At 49.3% G+C, this 19,676-nt stretch overlaps 2 protein-coding genes across 6 annotated transcripts in view; one reads left to right on the forward strand and one right to left on the reverse strand.

Annotated features, from left to right (window-relative positions):
- Positions 1 to 1,611: 1,611 nt before the first annotated feature.
- Positions 1,612 to 17,153, forward strand: ARPC5L (actin related protein 2/3 complex subunit 5 like). 2 transcript variants are annotated; one of them, XM_054727519.1, is made up of 4 exons: positions 1,612 to 1,906; positions 6,226 to 6,298; positions 7,557 to 7,733; positions 16,930 to 17,153. In XM_054727519.1, exons 1-4 carry the CDS (start codon positions 1,758 to 1,760, stop codon positions 16,960 to 16,962), a joined length of 432 nt encoding a protein of 143 aa, XP_054583494.1. In that variant the 5' UTR covers positions 1,612 to 1,757; the 3' UTR covers positions 16,963 to 17,153. The 2 variants fall into 2 exon arrangements, with proteins under 2 accessions (XP_054583494.1, XP_008153506.1); XM_008155284.3 differs by lacking the exon at positions 16,930 to 17,153 and adding an exon at positions 9,003 to 9,543 and having other exon boundaries at positions 1,618 to 1,906.
- GOLGA1 (golgin A1) overlaps positions 10,407 to 19,676 on the reverse strand; it is a 41,492-nt gene continuing 32,222 nt past the window's right edge. For all 4 annotated transcript variants that reach the window (XM_028130802.2, XM_028130805.2, XM_028130800.2 and 1 more), the window contains 6 exons: positions 19,442 to 19,602; positions 18,854 to 19,003; positions 14,504 to 14,563; positions 13,750 to 13,920; positions 13,141 to 13,227; positions 10,407 to 12,579 (listed from right to left, as the gene is read on the reverse strand). In XM_028130802.2, the coding sequence (XP_027986603.1) occupies positions 12,499 to 12,579; positions 13,141 to 13,227; positions 13,750 to 13,920; positions 14,504 to 14,563; positions 18,854 to 19,003; positions 19,442 to 19,602 (710 nt within the window). In that variant the 3' untranslated portion in view covers positions 10,407 to 12,498. The remainder of the gene's footprint in view (positions 12,580 to 13,140; positions 13,228 to 13,749; positions 13,921 to 14,503; positions 14,564 to 18,853; positions 19,004 to 19,441; positions 19,603 to 19,676) is intronic.

Raw genomic sequence — 19,676 nt, forward strand, 5'->3', positions numbered from 1 at the left:
ATCTTTTTTTTTTTTTAATATATTTTATTGATTTTTTACAGAGAGGAAGGGAGAGGGATAGAGAGCCAGAAACATCCACGAGAGGGAAACATAAATCAGCTGCCTCCTGCACACACCCCACCGGGGATGTGCCCGCAACCAAGGTATATGCCCTTGACCGGAATCGAACCTAGGACCCCAGAGTCCGCAGGCTGACGCTCTATCCACTGAGCCAAACCAGCTAGGGCCTGTATCTTTATTTATTTATTTATTTATTTAAAATCCTCATCCGAGGATATTTTTCCATTGATTTTTAGGGAAAGTGGAAGGGAGAGGGAAAGACAGAAACACATGATTGGTTGCCTCCTGCACGTGCTCGGACCAGGGCGGGGGGTTGGGGAGGAGTCTGCAACCAAGGTACATACCCTTGACCAGAATGGAACCCAGGCACCTTTGGTCCGGAGGTGACGCTCTATCCACTGAGCCAAACCGGCTAGGGCTAAGAGTCTGTGTCTTTATCACCCAAGATTAGGTAGCATCATAGTCTGGTATATGTTTCTTCTTCAATTAGCAATAATAGCCCCTCAGATAAACCTCGTTGCCTACCATACTGCACTGCGCAAAGCTTGGCATATTTTTTGATCTGAAGACATAGTTCAATGAGAAATACTCAAAGCAATAAAACAAGTCCCATTTCATTAATTACTGGCCTTTATGAAAGAGTACTATTATATGAAAACAAAGACCCAATTTGGTTTAAGGCTAAGGCCCATTAATGGAAGCCCTCAAGCAACAGCCTAGGCACCTAATCCTGGCACTAGAGTCGTCCTTGATTGTGCCCACCCTGCACCCCAATCTTCCCCCAACTCAGACTTTGGGCTTCCTACCAGGAAATGCCTCTCCAGTCAGGTCCAACTTCTCAGCCCCTAGCGCCTCGCCCTTCTTGCTAGGATGGTGGCCACAGAGTCATCTCCCTCTCCTCACCACCACCACCACCACCCGCCCGGCCAAGGCGACTGCTACACATGCGGGGGCCGCCACACCCTCAAGTCCAAAGGTCTTCACTGTCTTATCAACAAGATACACTTTAAACGTCTTTATATTCTCCTAGTCACTTTGTACAAGGGTCACCGTGTACAAGGCCGAGGACACCGCCTCTCAGCCCAGCGTGGTGGCGTTCAAGGCTCTCCCAACCCCCATCACTCCCAGGGCATAAGAACCACTACTCATCCCTCAGCGTGAAGGTTTCTTCTCCAAGAAGCCTGCCCGCCCTTCGACAGGCACAGCCGGGTGCCTTCTCCTGCGGCTGCCGTGCTCCCTCAGTCTGGGCAGTGATGACCCCCGGAGTCCCGGGCTGTGCCCGCGCCAGCCCCTTCCAGGGCAGGAGCTCACGGAGTGCGGGAGGGAGGCCGAGGAACAAGAGCAGTCGCGGCGTCGGAGATGCTGGGTGCCCGGGGACGGGCGCCCGCTCCTCAGAGAGGAGGGCTGAGGCGCAATGAAGCTGGGAGTCTGACGGGGCGGGGGGCAGAGATCCGGTCGGCAAGGAGACGACCGCAGAGCGCTTTCAGCGGCTCCCCCAACGGCTCTGTCCCGCCTTCCACCTGCACTTCCTGTTCCGGCGTGGGCCGGAAGTGGGCGGGCGGCGGCGGCGGCTGCGCGCGGAGGAGGTGGAGGTAGTGCCCGGCGGCCGCTTCCCGCCCCCGAGCCGGTTCGGAGCGGAGTGAATCTGAGGTCGGGCCCGGAGCGGAGCCGGCCGAGCGGGCGCCGAGCCCCCCGCCATGGCCCGGAATACGCTGTCCTCGCGCTTCCGTCGGGTGGACATCGACGAGTTTGACGAGAACAAATTCGTGGACGAGCAGGAGGAGGCGGCGGCGGCGGCAGGCGAGCCAGGCCCGGACCCTAGCGAGGTGGATGGGCTCCTGCGGCAATATCCTTCCCCGGCGTGGCGTCTCGGGCTCCCCTTTGGCCCAGGCTTCCCGCTTCCCTCCTCCCGGCCCCTCAGGCTGACCCCCACTCCTCTTATCCCCGGCCCCCTCTGGTCAGTCTCCCAACTCGCTTCCCACCTGGCTCCCCCTCGGGCAAGGTTCCCTGAGTCCGAATACCCCCCACTTCCCTCTGACCCGCCCCCCCACCCCTCTCGTTCCCGGCCCCCGCCCCCGGAGTCTCCCTCGGCATCTCAGCCCCACGCGGCCCCTGGACCCTGGTGGGCCGGCTTGCTCGGCGGCTCCGGGGGTGTGCGGTACTCGCCCCCAGCCCTCAGGCTGCTCACTGCTCTGCGAGGCCTCTCCTTTATTCCCCTGGCCTACTCATCCTCTCTGGCTGTCGCTTCCTTGGACGCCCCATCACTCCATCCTTCCCTTGCAGGCAATGGGGTCATACTCGGGCTCCTCCGGCGGGAGGGGCCGAGGTGAAGCACCGCTGAGTAATTGAGCTGCCAGGGCGGCTCCTGGGCACGGTCCTCTCGGGCCTGATCGCTGCACCACGCGAAAATAGGTGGGTGGATGGCTGCGGGGAAGAAAGGTCACAGCCCTGAGGACTGAGGTTGTACACCTCTCACCCGCAAATCAATCCGACCCTGCAGCTTAACGCCACTGTTTCTGACCTGTTCTCAGCTTCCTACGAACTGAGAATTGGGTTTTGGACCTTGATGGTCTCAGCCATGTTCAACAAGTGAGTTTGGCTCTCCCCCACCCCGAATACCCCCCCCCCCCCAATAGCCTTCTTGTGCAGGAAGCAGTGGAAAAAAACTAGTAGTTTAGAGCTAAGAAAAACCGGAGAGCAGAGAGTGAAATGTAAAAGTAGAGCCCCACGACTGGGAACGACTATTTTTGTGGCCGTAGAAAACTAGCATTTAGAAAGCAAGATTAAAAATAGAGGTGGTTGTCACAGCCTGCTTGGCCCCTTAGCAGCTTGAACACAGGAAACTGACTTATTCTCAGAGGAAGGATTTTTCTTTATTCAAATGGTGTTACAGGAAGTGCTGCCCCTCCCCCGCACTTGCCAGTGCAGGGTTGGAGGCTCCTGCTGTATATAAATCAGGTTCTGGGTGTTTAATCAGTTGACTCAGCTTGGGAAGTCAGGCCCGTAGGCTGCCTTTGGGAGGAGTCCAGTGTGCCTTTAAAAGAGAAACCTTCAGACTTTCTTTGTTTGGACAGGAATGTGTTTTCGAATACAAACTTGTATTTCCTGCCCCATCAGGATCGCCTTGCTTACTCCTTTGGTGAAGTGGTGGCATGAGAAGACCCCATGAAGGAAGGTTTGATTTTGCAGTCTGGTGCAGGACCTCATTCATGGGCAGGTGGTGCCAAAAGGGCTGCAGGGTCAGGCCTGTGGCGCAGAAACGTCCACAGATGCGGAGGACAAGGTCTGCTTATCTGCTGCCTTGGTCCTGGCAGATTTAAAGGTCTTTTCTTATATGCCCTTGATCAGTAAAAGGTTTCTAGAGGCTGTTTGGAGACAGCTCAGCACATCCGGGGGATGGTAGCTTCTTCACTGCTGGTAATGTTGGGAACCTTGTTACCATGGAGAGTGTACCTCTGGGGACTGGGGAAAGGGAAGTTAGCAGGTGAGAACTGACATCCAAGAGGAACTAGTATTTACTGAGTCCTTACCATGTGCCAGGTATTGGGCTTATATCACATCATTGAATTTAAACTATGGAACAGGCTTCTAGGAGTCAGAACAGGAGAGGAGAGATAGTGGTCGGTTGATTGGAATGGGAAAGTGCTGGGAGGAGGCATGTCGTGGTGCTGTATACGGAAGCGAGTCATGGTAGGAGTTAACAGATGAAATAAAAAGAACACTAGCTGTGCATCCATACGGACCCAGCTCTATCATGCCATAGCTATGTGACCTTGAGTGGTCACATACACTCTCTGAAGCTCAGCATCCTTCTCTGTTAAAAGGAGAACCACACTGCCTTGTATGTCCCATGGGAGCATCACTGGACAACATCCCAGAAGGCCTCAGTGCAGTGCTAGGCACACAGCATGTGTCTTGAACATGAAACTTGGGTCTGTGGGTGGAATGCAGCAGGAGATTGTAAAAAGACCTTGGCTTTGGAGTCGGGCGTACTTGGGCTTGAAGGCCAGCAGGACAGCTTAGCTCTGTGACCTTGGACAGGTCACTTTCCTTCTGAGCCTCAAATTCGTTGCCTTTAAAATAAGAATGATGACTCTGGCCACAGAGTTGTTTGTGGTAATAACATGTGAAAGAAAGCACTTGGCACAGGATCGGAGACCTTGCAGGGATTTTAAAGTAGTAGTAATTCCTTTTCCTTGCTGAGCACCTTCTGGTCCTTAGGAGCAGGGATCTGTTCAGAGAAGTGGTTTTGAGGGATTTTGCACTCTCTCCTTTCCCTGAGGAAAGTTGGCCATGTTTGGAGACATTTTGATTGTCAGGAGTTGAGGGATCTAGTGGGTAGAGGCCAGGGATGGTGCTAAATATTTCCGATGCATAGGCAGACCCCACATTGATCATCTGGTCTAAAATGTCAGTAGTGCCTGGTTGCGAAACCCTGAGATAGAGGAGACGAGGGTTGGACAGGGTTCCTCAGCCTCCACAGCCTGTTCTCTGAAAGGGCCGGAGGCCAGCTTGATAAATGGTATGCCCTCACAGCACCCTATATCTCCTTACCTGCTGAAGGCCCACTGCCCATCAACGCCTAGAGTGAATGCTTGGGAGACTGGCACAACAGTGAGGTAACTCTTGAGGGTTAGTTACCCTACTCTTCCAAATGATTTTGTCTGCCAACCATGCTGAATAGTGAAGAGCACCAGCCAACGTGTCCTGTTAAGCCGTTGGGTCTCTGCTTATTGTTCTGGGACACCAAATTAGAAAAGAATTCTGAGGTGGAAGTTATCAGTGGCTGATACCAGGCTGGCCCTTGCCTGGCTGGGGAAGAGGAATTCCAAGGCTGACAGATACTGGGTCTGTGGGTGGAATGCAGCAGGCTCTGATCCATCTTCCACATTTGGGGGGTGGCCGCCTCTCAAATGTGGAAGGTGGATCACAGCCCAGCAGGGGGCTGGGAGCTTGGCAGGAGTGGCTTTGGAGTGGTGTGGGCACTGCTCAGACAAGATGGAGCCCACACTAGGGAACACAGGACAGCTTTGCTCCAGAGGCCTGTCTGTTTATACGTGAGTATCGCTGCATGGTATCCGATTGGGCAGAAGCCATTCCTTGTTCTATTTTTGAGGCTTTTTGGCTGAAGCCAATGTTTCAGATGAGGAAATGAAAGTCGGCTAATGTAATTCAGTTTAAAATAGGTGTCACCTTTGGGGACCTAACCCAGATTATAAATTTCTTTTAAGTGCTGGATATTCAGAACTCAGCAAAGAATCTGTCAGGATTGCAGCTGAGATTTGGGGAATAGGGGGCAAGGAGATCGGCTCATTTGTTGGCAAGGTTCTTATAGATTAATAAATCTCCCTCTTGGTAGCAGTTGGGACCTTACTGGCCTGGGGAAGGTCTTAGAAGATAGAAGTTTTAGCACATCTTAATAGTTTAACTGATACAAAACATTGGATTAAGAGTGAGAAGACCTTGGTTTGTGCCTTTGTTCTTCCCTTTTGAGAATGAGGTGAGATTGATGACCTCACATGGTTGTTGTTAGTATCAAGTAGGGCAGATACAGGGATGGAGCCGTGCAAGCACCTCAAGATTTTGCTGTAAGATACCACTTGAGGGCAATTGCTTTGCTGCTACCTTCCAGGGATGGGGGGAAGGTGTGTCCAAACTTGCTTTGAGCCCTAGCTGGTTTGGCTCAGGGGATAGAGCATCAGACTGTGGATTGAAGGGTCCTGGGTTTGATTCTGGTCAAGGGCACATGCCCGAGTTTCAGGCTCGATCCCCGGGAGGGGGCGTACAGGAGGCAGCCGATCAATGCTTCTCTCCCATCATTGATGTTTCTCTCTCTCCCTATCCCTTCCTCTCTGAAATCAATCAATCAATACATAAAATAAGAATCCTATTTCCTTTAAAAAACTTGCTTTGAGGGGGAAGGTTTAGGGGATGGCAGGAGTATGCAGCGTTGGCAGAGGTGTCCTCCACCCTGTGTGGCTCAGGAAGGCTACAGGCTACCCTCTGAACAGCCTGTGTGTGCCCACCTGCAAGCCGCAGTGGGAGGTGGTTGGATGGGATAAGATGCCATTTGACTTCACCCTCTTGAGCTGTTTCTGAGATGAGTTCATTAATAAAGTCATGGACATGCTGGAGCCTAGCCGTCCTTAACTGGTGGTGATGCACAGGGGACATGCTTCGGGCGTTTCATGCAGCCCTGCGGAATTCTCCCGTCAACACCAAGAATCAAGCTGTGAAGGTAAATGGGGTTGCGCTGCAGCTCTGCTGGGTGGTGGTGGGACCTGGGCTGTGGTTGTCCGTTGTCTCCAGCTGAGTGTGAGCTGCCTGGGGCTCTGGACAGTGTCTGTTCCATCTCTGCATCAGTGAGTATCTGCCAAGGGAGTGAGTTGGCACTGGCAGTGCTTCCACGGAAGCCTCCTGGTGTTCCTGACATCAAAGCTATCAGTGTTTGTAGTAAAAGCTCCCCAAAGAAACTGTTCACTCCTCCCCAGAGCCTCGTGGGGTGAGAAGTCAGCCCAGCCCTTGCTGATTAGCAGAACTATAAATTAGCTTGCCGTGTGAGACTTATCGGTGGTTAAGCTTTTATAGGCTATTGAATAGGCTTTATTTGCCTAAGGATTTTCAGTGCTTTTAAGATTTCCTGCCTTTTACAAACTAGGTGAGAAGATACAGTTGTGTTTACTGCATCTCTGAGTAACATTTCATCACTGAAGCTAAAATTTGGTCTAGGGAAAAGGGGTTTCCAAAGCTGGGATTTTGCTCTTTTGTGACTCAGGGGATAGAGCATCAGCCTGTGGACTGAAGGTGTGTACAATGGCTGCACCTCTCAAACATGGAAGGGAATGGCCCCTCTATTACTGGGGTGAGCGCAGAGGGAAACTGCAGACAGATAAACCTGTTTAAAAAAAAAAATAGATCTCCACCGCTGTGATCCTGTGGATTCTAAGGCCTTGCTGGTGTCATCAAAAGTAATGACATTTTGCCCTGACCGGTGTCCCTCAGTGGTTAGAGCATTGGCCTGTGCACTGGAGGGTCACGGGTTTGATTCTGGTCGAGGGCACATACCTGGGTTGCAGGTTTGATCCTTCACCCGGGTCAGGGTGTGTGCGAGAGATGACCAATTGATGTCTGTCTCTCCCTCGATCCCTTTCCTTCCATTCTCTAGAAATCAGTGGAAAAAAATATTCTCACTCCTCGGGTGAGGATTTAAAAACAAAAATAGTAGTGATGTAGTGATGTTTCTCCCTAGTAAAGTAGTTATTCCCCTCCCTCCCAAATAATGGAATAACTTACTGACATAAATAAGGGATACTTTGAAATTTAAGTCAGTAAAAGAATTTCTCCCCACTTATTTTTTTAACCATCCCAGACGGATTAGAAATTATGCAGTTTCAGGTGAGTTCATACTGCTTGGTTTGGTGTTTCTGTGCCAGCAGTGGGGGGCCCGGATGTGTTGGGCTGTGGCTTGGCCTCACTCTTTTCTCTTTCTTCTGTAGGAACGAGCCCAGGGTGTGGTGCTGAAAGTACTTACAAATTTTAAGAGCAGCGAGATTGAGCAGGCTGTGCAATCACTGGACAAAAATGGCATTGACTTGCTAATGAAGTACATTTATAAAGGGTTTGAGAAGCCCACAGAAAATAGCAGCGCAGTGTTACTCCAGTGGCATGAAAAGGTATGTGAACACGTTGCCCGTGCAGGCAGCCCATGGACTCGGCCCCACTCCAGGGTTCAAATCAGCAGGCTAGATGGTCCAAAACAAGCCTGGTAAGCTCTGATAGGCATTTGAGAACAAGGGGCCAAACCTGGGACATTTGATCACTTACCTCTGCCAGAAAAGCATCGGTAGGGATCCACTGTCTCTGGTAATCACAGTTGCTTTAGCTGCTGATGTATGCCAGGCAGGTCATGGGGCAGGTGACTTGGCATGGTAAGGTAGATGAGTCCCAGGTGGGACGCAGGCAGGCTTGCTGGTGGCTGGGGCTTCATAATACTTTCTGCTTTGGTGGAAGTGGAGGCGGTGGTGGTGATGGTAGGGGTGCTTGGGAATGCAGCTGTGCCCTCTGGCTAGCTCTGAGGGCTTCCTGCTCTGGCCTCAGCCTCACCAGGCCAGAGTGAGCAGAGGCAGAAACCTTCACCGTCACTTTAAGGGGCCTTCACCCACCTGCAGCAGAAAAAGCTGTGCCTGTCCTCTGCTAGGGTTGGTGTAAGAGCAGGCTTTTCGTCAAGTCTGTGTCTTGCCTATATGTCAGTGTCCCCGCACCCTGTAGAGCCACAGGAAGCACGCCCACCATCACGAGACCAGGCCTTCACTAACATCCGTCCTGAATGCCCCATTGTTTTAAGGGAGCGATCTCTTACTGAGGGGTCAGTCATTTGGCAGCCTTGGTGCTGGGCTAGGGTTGTGGCCTTCAGTCCTGCTGGTGGGTATGCTGCCTGCTCAGCACGAATGTGAGGCCCTTGGTTTAGTATGTGGGGGCAGCTGTGGTGCTTGGGGGAAGTGCGCAAGCCCTCCGCCTGGTAATAAGGCCAGGCCTTTTGGGCCCTTTAAGGCAACTTGGTGCTCAGCCTTACTGGCATTTCTAATGATGGCTCCTTGAGGTAGCTCTGATGGGCATGTGTTGGTTCAAGAGCCTAGAGCAGTGCCAGCGGGCTGGAAACAATGAGCTTGTCAAAGGGGAAATTTGGGGGGCTCTGTTGTGTGTGCTTGGTAACAATGTTCTCAAGCCCAGTTCTGCCTAAAGAGCAACTCCTGGCCCTTGGCTCCAGTACAGGGCTCTGTTACCTTCTCCTAACTGCCTGTGCTCTTTTTAGAATCCTTTTTTGGGGTCTGTGACATAGTGAACTGGGTTAGGGAGCGTATCATCCCATCTCCCCTGGCAAGCCAGGCTTCCCCTTGCCCACCTGGGTTCATGTGACACGTTTCCTTTTCCTGCCCCCACAGGCATTAGCTGTAGGAGGACTAGGCTCCATTATAAGAGTTCTTACAGCAAGAAAGACTGTTTAAAAAAAAAAGACTCATGTTACCTTGAGAAGAATTTTGGATGCACAGGCTGGTGAAGAAGGGATTGACAATGGACCATCTTCCTAGGAACTCCCAACTATTTCAGGACATGCATCCGCTGAAGTGTATTTTATTTTCAAGGTGGAGGGAGAAATTGTCTTACTGTTTCCTAAATCCTTTTGCAGGATCTGATAGTCTATGCCTTTGTCCACGAATAATGCAGAACTGACATTGTGACTGTCTGCCAGAGTGGCTGGCCAGTGTTGGTCAGGTGTCCCTGTGTGCACTGCCTGTTTAAAACGGGGGAGGGATGCTTTGGGCAGGTGCAGATCCAAGGGCTGCGGTGGAAGGGAGAGCTTGAGTTTCTGAACTGGAAACCCCCCAAGGGTTTGTACAGACATCCCATCCTCCCAGAAGGCGGGCTCTCTTGGGTTCATTGTAAAGTGCCTGCTGCATCAATAAAGCTCTTGGCTTATTAGTATATACTTTGCAGTGTGTTTCATATATGTTTAAAAAAAAAAAAAAAAGGGTAGTGAATGGGTTGGTAATGAATGAGGGGTTGATTATTCTGGAAACTCCCCAGGAAGCGAGCATGGCAATCCAGCCTCTTACACAGCAGTACCGCAAGCCTGGGCTACAGTGCTACTGGCTGCTATGGAGAGATGTTTTGCTGAATAAGTATTTATTGTTTACTCTTTTGATTTGTATGTAATTTGGAGCTTATTTAATAAAGTGCCAAACATTCAATAATTAACCTAGGCTTTAAAAAGTCTTTAGTTCGTGTGACTGCACTTGAGTCTTTTGAGAGTAGGCCTCAGACAGGCCTGGTCACCATCTCCTGTCACTGGATTTGGCTGTGTGATAGCAACATTCTTATCGTGAAGTTGACAAGTTCTCTTTAAAGGATTAAAAGCCAGAAACAGGTAGCAATCAGCCTATAAATATAAAAACCCATTTTGTTCCCTATAGCTAATAACAATGAGCCTTTTTGAAGAGCAAAGATACTTTTCTTACCTTTTTAGCACATGTGACTAGTCTACATTCTATTGAAGGTAAGGACCCCATTCATGTTCTGAAGCTCTCCCCAGTCGTGTGGGCCTTGGAGATAGATGTTGACCAAAGCACACAATCCTCCCAACTCCTGCAGAACCCCACCATGCTTGGGAGGTAGGCCTAGGCTGCTGGCTTGTTAAATTACATATATTTATTCACCCAGACCCAGTCTGGGCAGGTTCTTCCTGAAAGACAAATGCTCTGTAGCCCTTGAAGTATGAGACACAATGTACTAGATTTAGTAAGTCAAAGACATATTGGCACACCATATCAAGTAAAACCCACTGTAGCTTCTGCATTGAAGAGCTTTAATCAAAAAGTATATTGCACCACAAATGACTTTTCTACAGCAGTCTTAGAGATAATATAATCCCTATTTACAACATGGAGGGAGAGAGCCAATCCAATGCTCATATAAAGGGCCATATATATTTATATATATATTGTCTCTATCACAGAATGTTTATACAAGTAAAAGTGCATTAAATCACTTAGAATAGTTACTCCACTCTTCCTCTTAAAGCTGAAGGAAATTCAATGTGCAGGAGGCAAACCTAATCAGACTGAATCTTCTAAACAAGTCCAGACTTCATGATGGCCCCACATCTATACCTAAACCTGCTGGGAGCGTGGGTGGGGGTGGGACCAGCTCAAGGGCTGGGGAGGCCACAGAGGAGTTAGATGGACTCCCACAGCTGTGCTGTAGCTGCCTCTGGAGAGCCCTGAACTACTCGGATTTCAGGATTCTCTCCTGGAACAGCTGGTAAAGCTACCTCTTCCTCATCAAAATTACAGAAGGGACTCCTGTTTTGTGTCCCCAACACGTAAATGGAAAATAACATTCTAAACAGGATAGACATCTTCAGGTAGGGGAATGGGTCACTTGGATGGCAGAGAGCCCGAGCTGGGACAAAGGGGATGCTGCCCTTGCTTGGTATGTCTAGGTCTGTGGAAATGTAGCAGGTTAACTCTGCACATCTTGTTTTTCTGTGAGATCCATTTCATGTATTTTAACCCTAAGCGTAATTGAGAAACAGAACTTAACAGGATAACTGGTAATAAATTTTAAAGGAGCTCCAGTTACTAATTCAGTTTTTTATTTAACCAGTGAAACTTTTATCAAACTAAATCAATAAACAGTTTCCCTTTAGATTTGATATTGTGGCTTATCCAAGGCAAGCATGGTCTCTTTCTTTAGTAATACAAGTTTTTGTCAGTCACTACCAGAGCCATCTGCATGTATCAAGTCCTGTAGCCAGCTGGGGGCTGTCTGGACACCATATATGAAAGTAGTGTCATCTTAAATATTTGGGGGTAGGGTGAGGAAGAAAGACGGCAGGCCACCTCCAATGTTTTGGTCAAGGCTGGGGGGAGGGACAGCTGCTGCCTCCTTTGAATACAGCAGACTGTCCTTAACAGTAGAAAACATGTAATTAGCACTTGCTCAGTGTTAAATCCCAGAATCAAGAGCAAAGTAAATGAAACGCCACCACTGCTTCAGAGGGAAGCAGATGCCAGAGAACACTAGTGAAGTTTGAAAGGGACAGGAATCCCAACCTCCGGAATAATCTCCTCTCGATGCTCCAATTGTCCTTTGAGCACACTAACTGGGTTTCATAATACAGAAGACATTTTAGCTATAAAAAATAGTTTTAAATGGTTTGCCGGCAACCTATCCAAGACAAGTACATTTATTAAGAAGGCAATTGAGTGTATTTGGATCTTTTTATACATTTGCTTGTATTCTTCAATAAAATGAGATACTGTCAGTTGCATAGTCATTGCTCCACACTGGCTTTAGAGTATCTTAAAGATGTACACATCTGAATTTCTAGGTAGTTTGAGAAACAAGGTAAAATATTTTTGTGAAAGGGTAAAAAGCCTCTTCTAACTCATCTGAACCCAATCATGCTACCAAGGAAGGGGAATTTTTAAAAGCCACCCCCACTGAGTTCGCTGGTGGCAGAAGCAGGTGAGTCTGGCCTGCGGGCACCATTTCAAAGGGCTTTTTGTCCAGCATTGTCACTACAGAATGGATTAGTTGCCTCCTCTCTGCCAGGTGCTGATAGCTTCAGCTTTAAGTGCTAACAAAAGTTAGAAATTTAGGTGCAGGCGTGCTAGCCAGAGCTGGGATTTTAGCAGCACTAGAAATGTGGGTGGTGCCAGGACCCTCCCATTTGTGACTAGAATGACAGGATCCGCTGCCTCCTGAGGTTCTTATCAGTCTGCAGGGAAGTGGACCTTAGGTCTTGTAAACAATGTTTAGACGCTTGTACAAAATACTGCAGTTACAGTGATTAAAAACCCACCCAGACTGGTGTGTCAGTGTTCTTTTCACAGAAAGAGTGTCAGCCCACGGAGCTCCATCCTTGGGTAGTTCCATCTAGGACCATGGTATCCGAGGGTTGGAGATGGAGGGCCGGATGCTGCCTTTGGGAGCTGGCTTGGACCCAAACCATGACATCTGTTTGAAACAGAAAAGACTCCTGAGATGAGAATCAGGAATAGGTGCAGAGGGAGCGGGAAGAGCCCTTTCCCACCCCTGGGTGACCCTCCTGCCCTCCATGCATCCTAACTCCGGCTGAGACCAGAGCAGTGAAAATGGTTGTAGTGACCAGTCTGTAGGGTGGAGCCCATTCTAAGTATGGGAGGGAAACAGGAGTAAAAACTGAGTTGACAAAACAGGTGAAATTGTAGGTATCTTTTCCTTAAATTTTTTTCTATTACATAATGTATGCAGGTTCTTTTAAAATATATATTTTCTTTTTTTTTTAAGTCTGGGTGCTGGGCCAGACCTAGAGCTACTGATAAAGTGATATCAATTGCTTTGAAAAACAAGGTCTGTTGGTCAAGTACAGCAGAGACCTGTGTGCACCAAGCATGTGCTCAGTAAATACTGCCTGAGTCAAGTTCATCCAAAAGCACCTCTGAAGCTGATACTGCAGCTGTGGGCTGCTCTCACCTGCCAGTGCTGGGAACAGTAACTACATGTTCTGAAGTTGGACAGCAGGCCAGGGAACCCTACCTTATACTCCAGAGTTTCTTTGAGCATGTTCTCTTCCTCTTGTGAAAAGTTCAGCAACACTGACACAGCTTTTATGAGATGAAAGGCCTGAAACAAAGTAAGTTTTGCTGCCTTGGGTCCAAGTGATGGTGGTGGTGGTGCTGGTGGTGGGAGTTGGGGCTAAATGGCAGCATTTCTGGTTCTGTTCCTGGTGTGTGCTCCCAACAGTGAGCAAAGACCATGCAGAGGTCTGACAGCAATGACAGGTTCTCTTTCTCCCTCCATCTTTTACTTCGGGGACTGGCAAGATGACCAGGACATCCACAGCAGCTCTGCTCTGCAGAGGATGCAGGAATGCTGGGCAGATTCAGCTGCCTTGACTCTGGCCTCAGCATCCAAACCACATCCCCTCCCAGGAGCTAGTTCCCTGCTAGGTGCCCCCTTCTTGCTGCTCAATTAGCAAGTCAGTGCCGGCTGGAGAAATGACCAAGGGTCCACACTTATAGTCAAATTGGAATGTGAAAGAGAAAGGAAGACATGGACGTGGTGGGAAGCCATGCAGGACTCTGACAAATAAGCCAGGCCCCCAGGTAGAACTCAGTACCCAAATGCAATTCAGAAGCCCTGTACCTCGGATTCCCGACAGGACATGAATTTTAAAACCACGTGTTTAAGGTACTCGAAGTTGATCTCGCGGGCATCAGGCAGGTCAGCGTTATTTGTGACAGAAGGGGCCATGTTTGGCATCTCAGGGCCAGGCTTCTCCCGGACTTCGAAAAGCTCATTATCGGGTCTGATTTTCTGAAAAACCAAAGAAAAGATGCTACATTGAACTGTTCAAGACAGGTCAGAAAGTCACATGGGAGATTCACCTGACCCATGCTGGGATCACCTGCTGGTCCTCTGCCGCCCCCTCCCTCCCCACCCACCGCATACCCTCCAAGGAGGAATTGCCAGCAGCTGAAGAAAGCTCAGCTCCTCCAGGTGGGGTGGACAGTTGAGAGGAGGGAGAAAGGTCCTGGGGAAGTTCAGACATTTCCTCTGTGTTAGGACACATGCCCTGCGGTGGTGAGCACCTCAGCCAGGGCAGAGGTCCTGCTCTCCTGTTTGGGCCTGGCACTCTGCCATTCACTTGTGGTGCACCCATCACCTCACTCACTTCTCAGACAACACACAGGCTGGAGAAGGAGGGCATATGCCTGAGGTCACAGCCACTTCATAGAAGCATGTTCAAGCTGGCAGGGCCGCTGTCCCACCAGCCAAGATAGCAGAGACCCCTTGCAATCAATGGGAGGGCGGGGGAAGGGAAGCATCAAGCAGCAAGGGACCCCAGGGGACCAGAGACCAGAGAGGGAACAGGCAGCAGGGAGGGGAGGGCACTCACCAGTTCCTTCTGCAGCGTCTTTTTGAGTTCCAGCATCCTCTGCTGCATCTGCTTTATGGCCTGAGACAAATCCCCCACCCCAGCCAAAAGCCACTCAGTAAATGCACATTTCATTATCTTTAAGGGGAAGGACAACAGATCAGACAGATACTCTCGGGTCCCCATACACCTGTTATAAGTCCCTGCTTTGTCTCCTGAGAGGCTTGTGCTGTCACACCTGTACACCTGTGTATGCTGCCATGGTCTCTTTTCCTTACATGGAGCTGCCTGCACATATCTGCTGTTCTTTAAAAAATGTTTTTATTGCCGAAACCGGTTTGGCTCAGTGGATAGAGCATCGGCCTGCAGACTCAAGGGTCCCAGGTTCGATTCCGGTCAAGGGCATGTATCTTGGTTGCGGGCACATCCCCAGTAGGGGGTGTGCAAGAGGCAGCTGATCGATGTTTCTAACTCTCTATCCCTCTCTCTTCCTCTCTGTAAAAAAATCAATAAAAAAAAAATGTTTTTATTGATTTTTAGAGAGAGAGAGAGGAAGAGAGAGGGATAGAGAGATAAAATAATCAATGAGAGAGAAACATCATCCATCAGCTGCCTCCTGCACACCCTGTATTAGGGATCAAGCTCACAACCCAGCATGTGCCCCTACTGGGAACCGGTGACCTCTTAGTTCATGGGGTGATGCTCAACCACTGAGCCACACCAGCCGGGCCACATATTTGCTTCTGAAGCCTGTCAGTGGCCACCAAAGTCACCATCTACCCCTCTGCAGAGCACCCAATACCCCAGTGGGGACAGGTCAGAGGTCAGGAAAGTCCCAGGCGCTTTGCCTCAGGGCTGCTCCCAGTGCCTGCCTCCCTAAGTAGCACAGCTAGAAACCTCTGTATCTCGTCCTTCAGAATCATATGCATGTGCTATGATTTCCCAATCAGGCCACAATTCAGGGTTCTCGTCGTCATCATTGCTCTCCTGAAATACCATAATTTGAAATGCTTATTTTGAACAGTGTAAAAGGTCATGTTTTTTTCTGCATAATCCACCAACATTGGGTTTTTTATTTTTTAAAAATTTACCTTTATTATTGAAAGTATTACAGATGACCCTTTCGGTCCACATTGCCCCCCTCCACCTGCACCCTCCCCTTCAGGCCTTCACCACACTACTGTCTGTGTCCTTGAATTATGCATATAAGTTCTTTGGTTAATCTCCCCCCCACCCCCACCTTCCCTCTGAGATTCTTCAGTCTGTTCCAACCTTCTGTCTGTGGATCCATTTTGTTCATCAGTTTATTTTGTTCATTAGATTCCACATATGAGTGAGATCATGTGATACTTGGCTTATTTCACTTAGCATAATCCTCTCCAGGTCCCTCCATGCTGTCTCAAAGAGTAAGAGATCCTTCTTTTTTTTACAGCTGCACAGTATTCCATGGTGTAAATTTACTTATTTTTTTTTAGTGAGTTTAATTAGCATTATAACCTTACATGTATTTGGGGTAGGAGGAGGGCGTTAATCCTCACCTGAGGATATTTTTCCTTCTTCCTTTTTTTTTTTTAAGGAGAGAGTGGAAGGGAGGGGGAAAGACAGAGAGAGAGAGAGAAACATCGATGTAAGAGAGATTCATCGACTGGTTGCCTCCTCTACATGCCCTGACCTGGGCCAGGGATTGAGCCTGCAACCAAGGTACATGCCCTTGACTGGAATCAAATCTGAGACCCTTCAATCCTCGGGCAGGTGCTCTATCCACTGAGCCAAATTGGCCAGGGCCTTAAGTGTAATTTATTACTCATTCCATTAATCACTAGAAAGGCTGAACTGTGTTCCCAATGAAAAAACTTACTATATAAGCAGCTGTACAGGAAAAAATTTTAAATAAAAATTTCTCCAAAGTCTCACAAACTGTAACACATCACAATGAGATTTTCTTGTGGATTTCTAGTCCATGTCACTCTTGCATTGAGTAGCTACAATTTTGAATAGTACTTTTCATTTATCAGAGTTTTCACAGCTTCCTACAGTTTTCCTAATTAAACTTTCAATGTGACAGTAACTCTAGGGCAGTGGTCAGCAAACTCATTAGTCAACAGAGCCAAATATCAACAGTACAACGATTGAAATTTCTTTTGAGAGCCAAATTTTTTAAACTTAAACTTCTTCTAACGCCACTTCTTCAAAATAGACTCGCCCAGGCCGTGGTATTTTGTGGAAGAGCCACACTCAAAGGGCCAAAGAACCGCATGTGGCTCACGAGCCGCAGTTTGCCGACCACGGCTCTAGGGGATTCCCATGTCTTACTGTGGAGCTGAGTTTTCATTTTTTAATACATTTTTATCAATTTTTTTTTTAAGAGAGAAAGAGAAAGAAACATTGATTTGTAGTTCCACTTATTTGTGCATTCATTGGTTGCTTCTTGTATATGCCCTGACCAGAGACCAAACCCACAACCTTGGCATATCGGATGAAACTCTAACCAACTGAACTACCCGGCCAAAGCTGTACTATGCTTTGTTTTCTCAAGAGAGGATCCTCGAAGTCTCTCTAGAGGAAGGAAAGGATTGGGTGAGAGGATCCTGAGAGTCTTGTCAAGTACATTAAACTGCCCCCACCACACTCCACTTAATAAAATGGTAATGGGCTGTTTCAATTTGTATTCTCTTGGTTGACCATGAGACTGGACATTACTCCAAAAGTACATTTGCTATTTTATGTTACTTGATTTTCTAGGATTTTGGCTCATTCATTAATTTATCCAACAAATATTGAGTCCCTACTATGGGCTGTCCTAGAGGCTGGGGAAATAGCAATCAACAAACAAAAACATGTCTGCCCTCGGGAGGGGAAAGTGTCGAAACCAAACATAAAGGCTATCAGAAAGCATGGAGAAAAAGAGCACAGTGAGGGGCTGGCAATTCTGGTGGTGAGGGCTCACAGGGACAGCTGGGAGGCCTCACTGACAAAATGCTACCATAAAGGACGTGAAGGTAAATGGAAGAAGAATCTTCCAGAAAGAAGGTTCAGCGAGTGCAAAGGCCCTGATGGTGCTTGAGAGTCCCAGCGGGCAAAGCCAATGTGCCTGAGGGGGTGTGGGGCTAGCAGAGGGGGCCCGTGAAAAGGGTAATAGGGGCAGGGTTTTGTGGGCCACTGCAAGGACTTACTTTTATAGAGAGAAGGAAAGTCATGTCATCAGAGGGCTGGGTCAGAGGGGAGTCAGGCTAGAAGCCCAACACCATCCAGGGAAGGATGGCAGCAGTGGTGGAGTTGAGGAGCAGCTGGTAAAATATCAAGGGAGATCCAAAAGGATTTGCTAACGTTTGGATGTCGAGGGCGACACCAAGATTTTTGCCATTTACTGAGGTAGGAAAGATGGCCGTAGATGTAAGGGAGCATGGACATCTGAAGTTTGGTTTTGGATGTTTTAAGCTTCAGATGCCTTTTAGATACAAAGCAAATCAGTACAGGCATCTAGAGTTCATGGGAGCTGTCCGGGTTGAGATATGGACGTGGGAGCCGGCAGCGTGTAGTTTGGGTGAGATCACAAGGGGGTGAGTACAATTTAGAGAAAAGGTCTGATGGCTGGACCCTGGGGCACACAGTGTTTGTGCACTTTTGTGTGTCTATTTTATATTTCACAGGAAAAGATTAAATGTGAATGTGGGGGGAAGAGAGGGAGAGGAAAGAAGGGGAAAGGGAGGGACGGGGGGGGGGGAGAAGGGGGTGAAGGAGAAGGAAAATGAACACTTTTTCCCTTTGTTAAAGATCTAAAAAAAAAAAAAAAAGATACACACACAATCACACAATTTGGGGGCAGAATTTCAGGCCAGAGCATAGTCCACACATTGAACTGCGCAGGGCACTTTAAAAAACAGCCTCAAAGGAGACCTGCATTTACAGTTGCAGAGGCCTGCTGGGGAGGGTGGAGTCATGACATTGAATTAGCCTCTACCAAATACCAGGAATTTTACAGGACAGCTCACACTTCCATGTCACCCTCAAAGGCAGATCTCACTGCTATCACCTCACAGCTGTGGAAAGGAAGGCCACAGGAGAGGTGAGAACAGGGGTCCAACAGGACAAAACTGGTGACAGCAGCGGAGGCTGGGAACACCTAGATCTGCTGCTGCTCAAGCGCTGATCCTCTGGACACTGTCTCACGTGGGAGGCAGGGGAGGAGACTGGGGGTGTGAAAGGAAGACAAAAATGCAGAGGGAAACAGAAGAGGAAAACCAGGAAAGAGTATCTCCCCGGGAGGTGCCCAAGGAGCATCAGCAAATCTCTCAGAAGGGACTGAGTAGTTTCAGGCACAGGACAGGGAAGGGCAGAGATATAAAGAGCCGAGGTAAAGAGCACCCTTACCTTATTTCTCTCTAGAAGTTGCTGCTCCAAGTCCTGTTTTTCCTTCTGTAGCTGCTCTAGGTCCATGGCCCCCACCTCACCATTTGGTATCCCCTCTGCAGGCGGAAGCTGATATGCAGGCTCCCGTATAGCCCTGGACCTTGAGGTTACCTACAGGGTGGGGCAGCAAATGGAGAGCCAGGACAGGGGTCAAGCTAAGCCACAGGTCCATGGGGGAGGGAGGGAGGAGAACGGGACAGGGACCAGACTCGTTCCAAAGGTGTGGACTGCTGTGCTCTAACTGCCAAGAACCAAACAGACTACAAAGAGTCCGGCCAACGCCCTCCAGAGGGACAATCCACTTTCCACGCAGCCAGTCTGCCTGGAAGAAAAGGGCTGTAACACCTGGCCGCTGACAGGCTCCTCAAGACTCACAACCTCCAAGTCAGTTAAGCGGCCCCACCTTAAAGAAAGCTAAGGCATCCCTAAGCTAGTGAACCCAGCAAGCTTCCTTGTCTGCCCATTGCCGCCTCCTACTGGCAGACTGCAGCTTTGCTCTGTGGCTTGCTGCCACTGCACCACGGCCTGACGGGCTGGCGTGGGACTTACCTGGAGCTCGCTGACTGAGAGTGCCAACCCCTGCTCCTGGCCTGGCAGCCTCAGCAGGTCCTCCCGCCCAGCGGCGGCCTCGGGTTCCTCTGCCCTTAGGTTTCTCAGGGCCTGCAGCTCACTGCGCAGCTGGTGTGCCTGCAGCAGGGCAGCGTCATGACCTAGGCCGGGCAGAGGGGAGGCGAGCCCAGTGACTCCATGCTGCTTCATGCCTGGGCCACCTCAGGGTGGGGGT

Source organism: Eptesicus fuscus, chromosome 15, assembly GCF_027574615.1.
Source record: "Eptesicus fuscus isolate TK198812 chromosome 15, DD_ASM_mEF_20220401, whole genome shotgun sequence".
In the NCBI taxonomy this organism is placed as follows: Eukaryota; Metazoa; Chordata; class Mammalia; order Chiroptera; family Vespertilionidae; genus Eptesicus; species Eptesicus fuscus.

What these genes read in the sequence shown, in the direction of transcription:
- ARPC5L (XM_008155284.3), top strand. Translation starts at nt 1,758, where the DNA reads ATGGCCCGGAATACGCTGTCCTCGCGCTTCCGTCGGGTGGACATCGAC. An exon ending in GTGGATGGGCTCCTGCGGCA is followed by an intron (nt 1,907 to 6,225) that starts ATATCCTTCCCC and finishes GTGGTGATGCAC; the next exon opens with AGGGGACATGCTTCGGGCGT. An exon ending in TACTCCAGTGGCATGAAAAG is followed by an intron (nt 7,734 to 9,002) that starts GTATGTGAACAC and finishes CTGCCCCCACAG; the next exon opens with GCATTAGCTGTAGGAGGACT.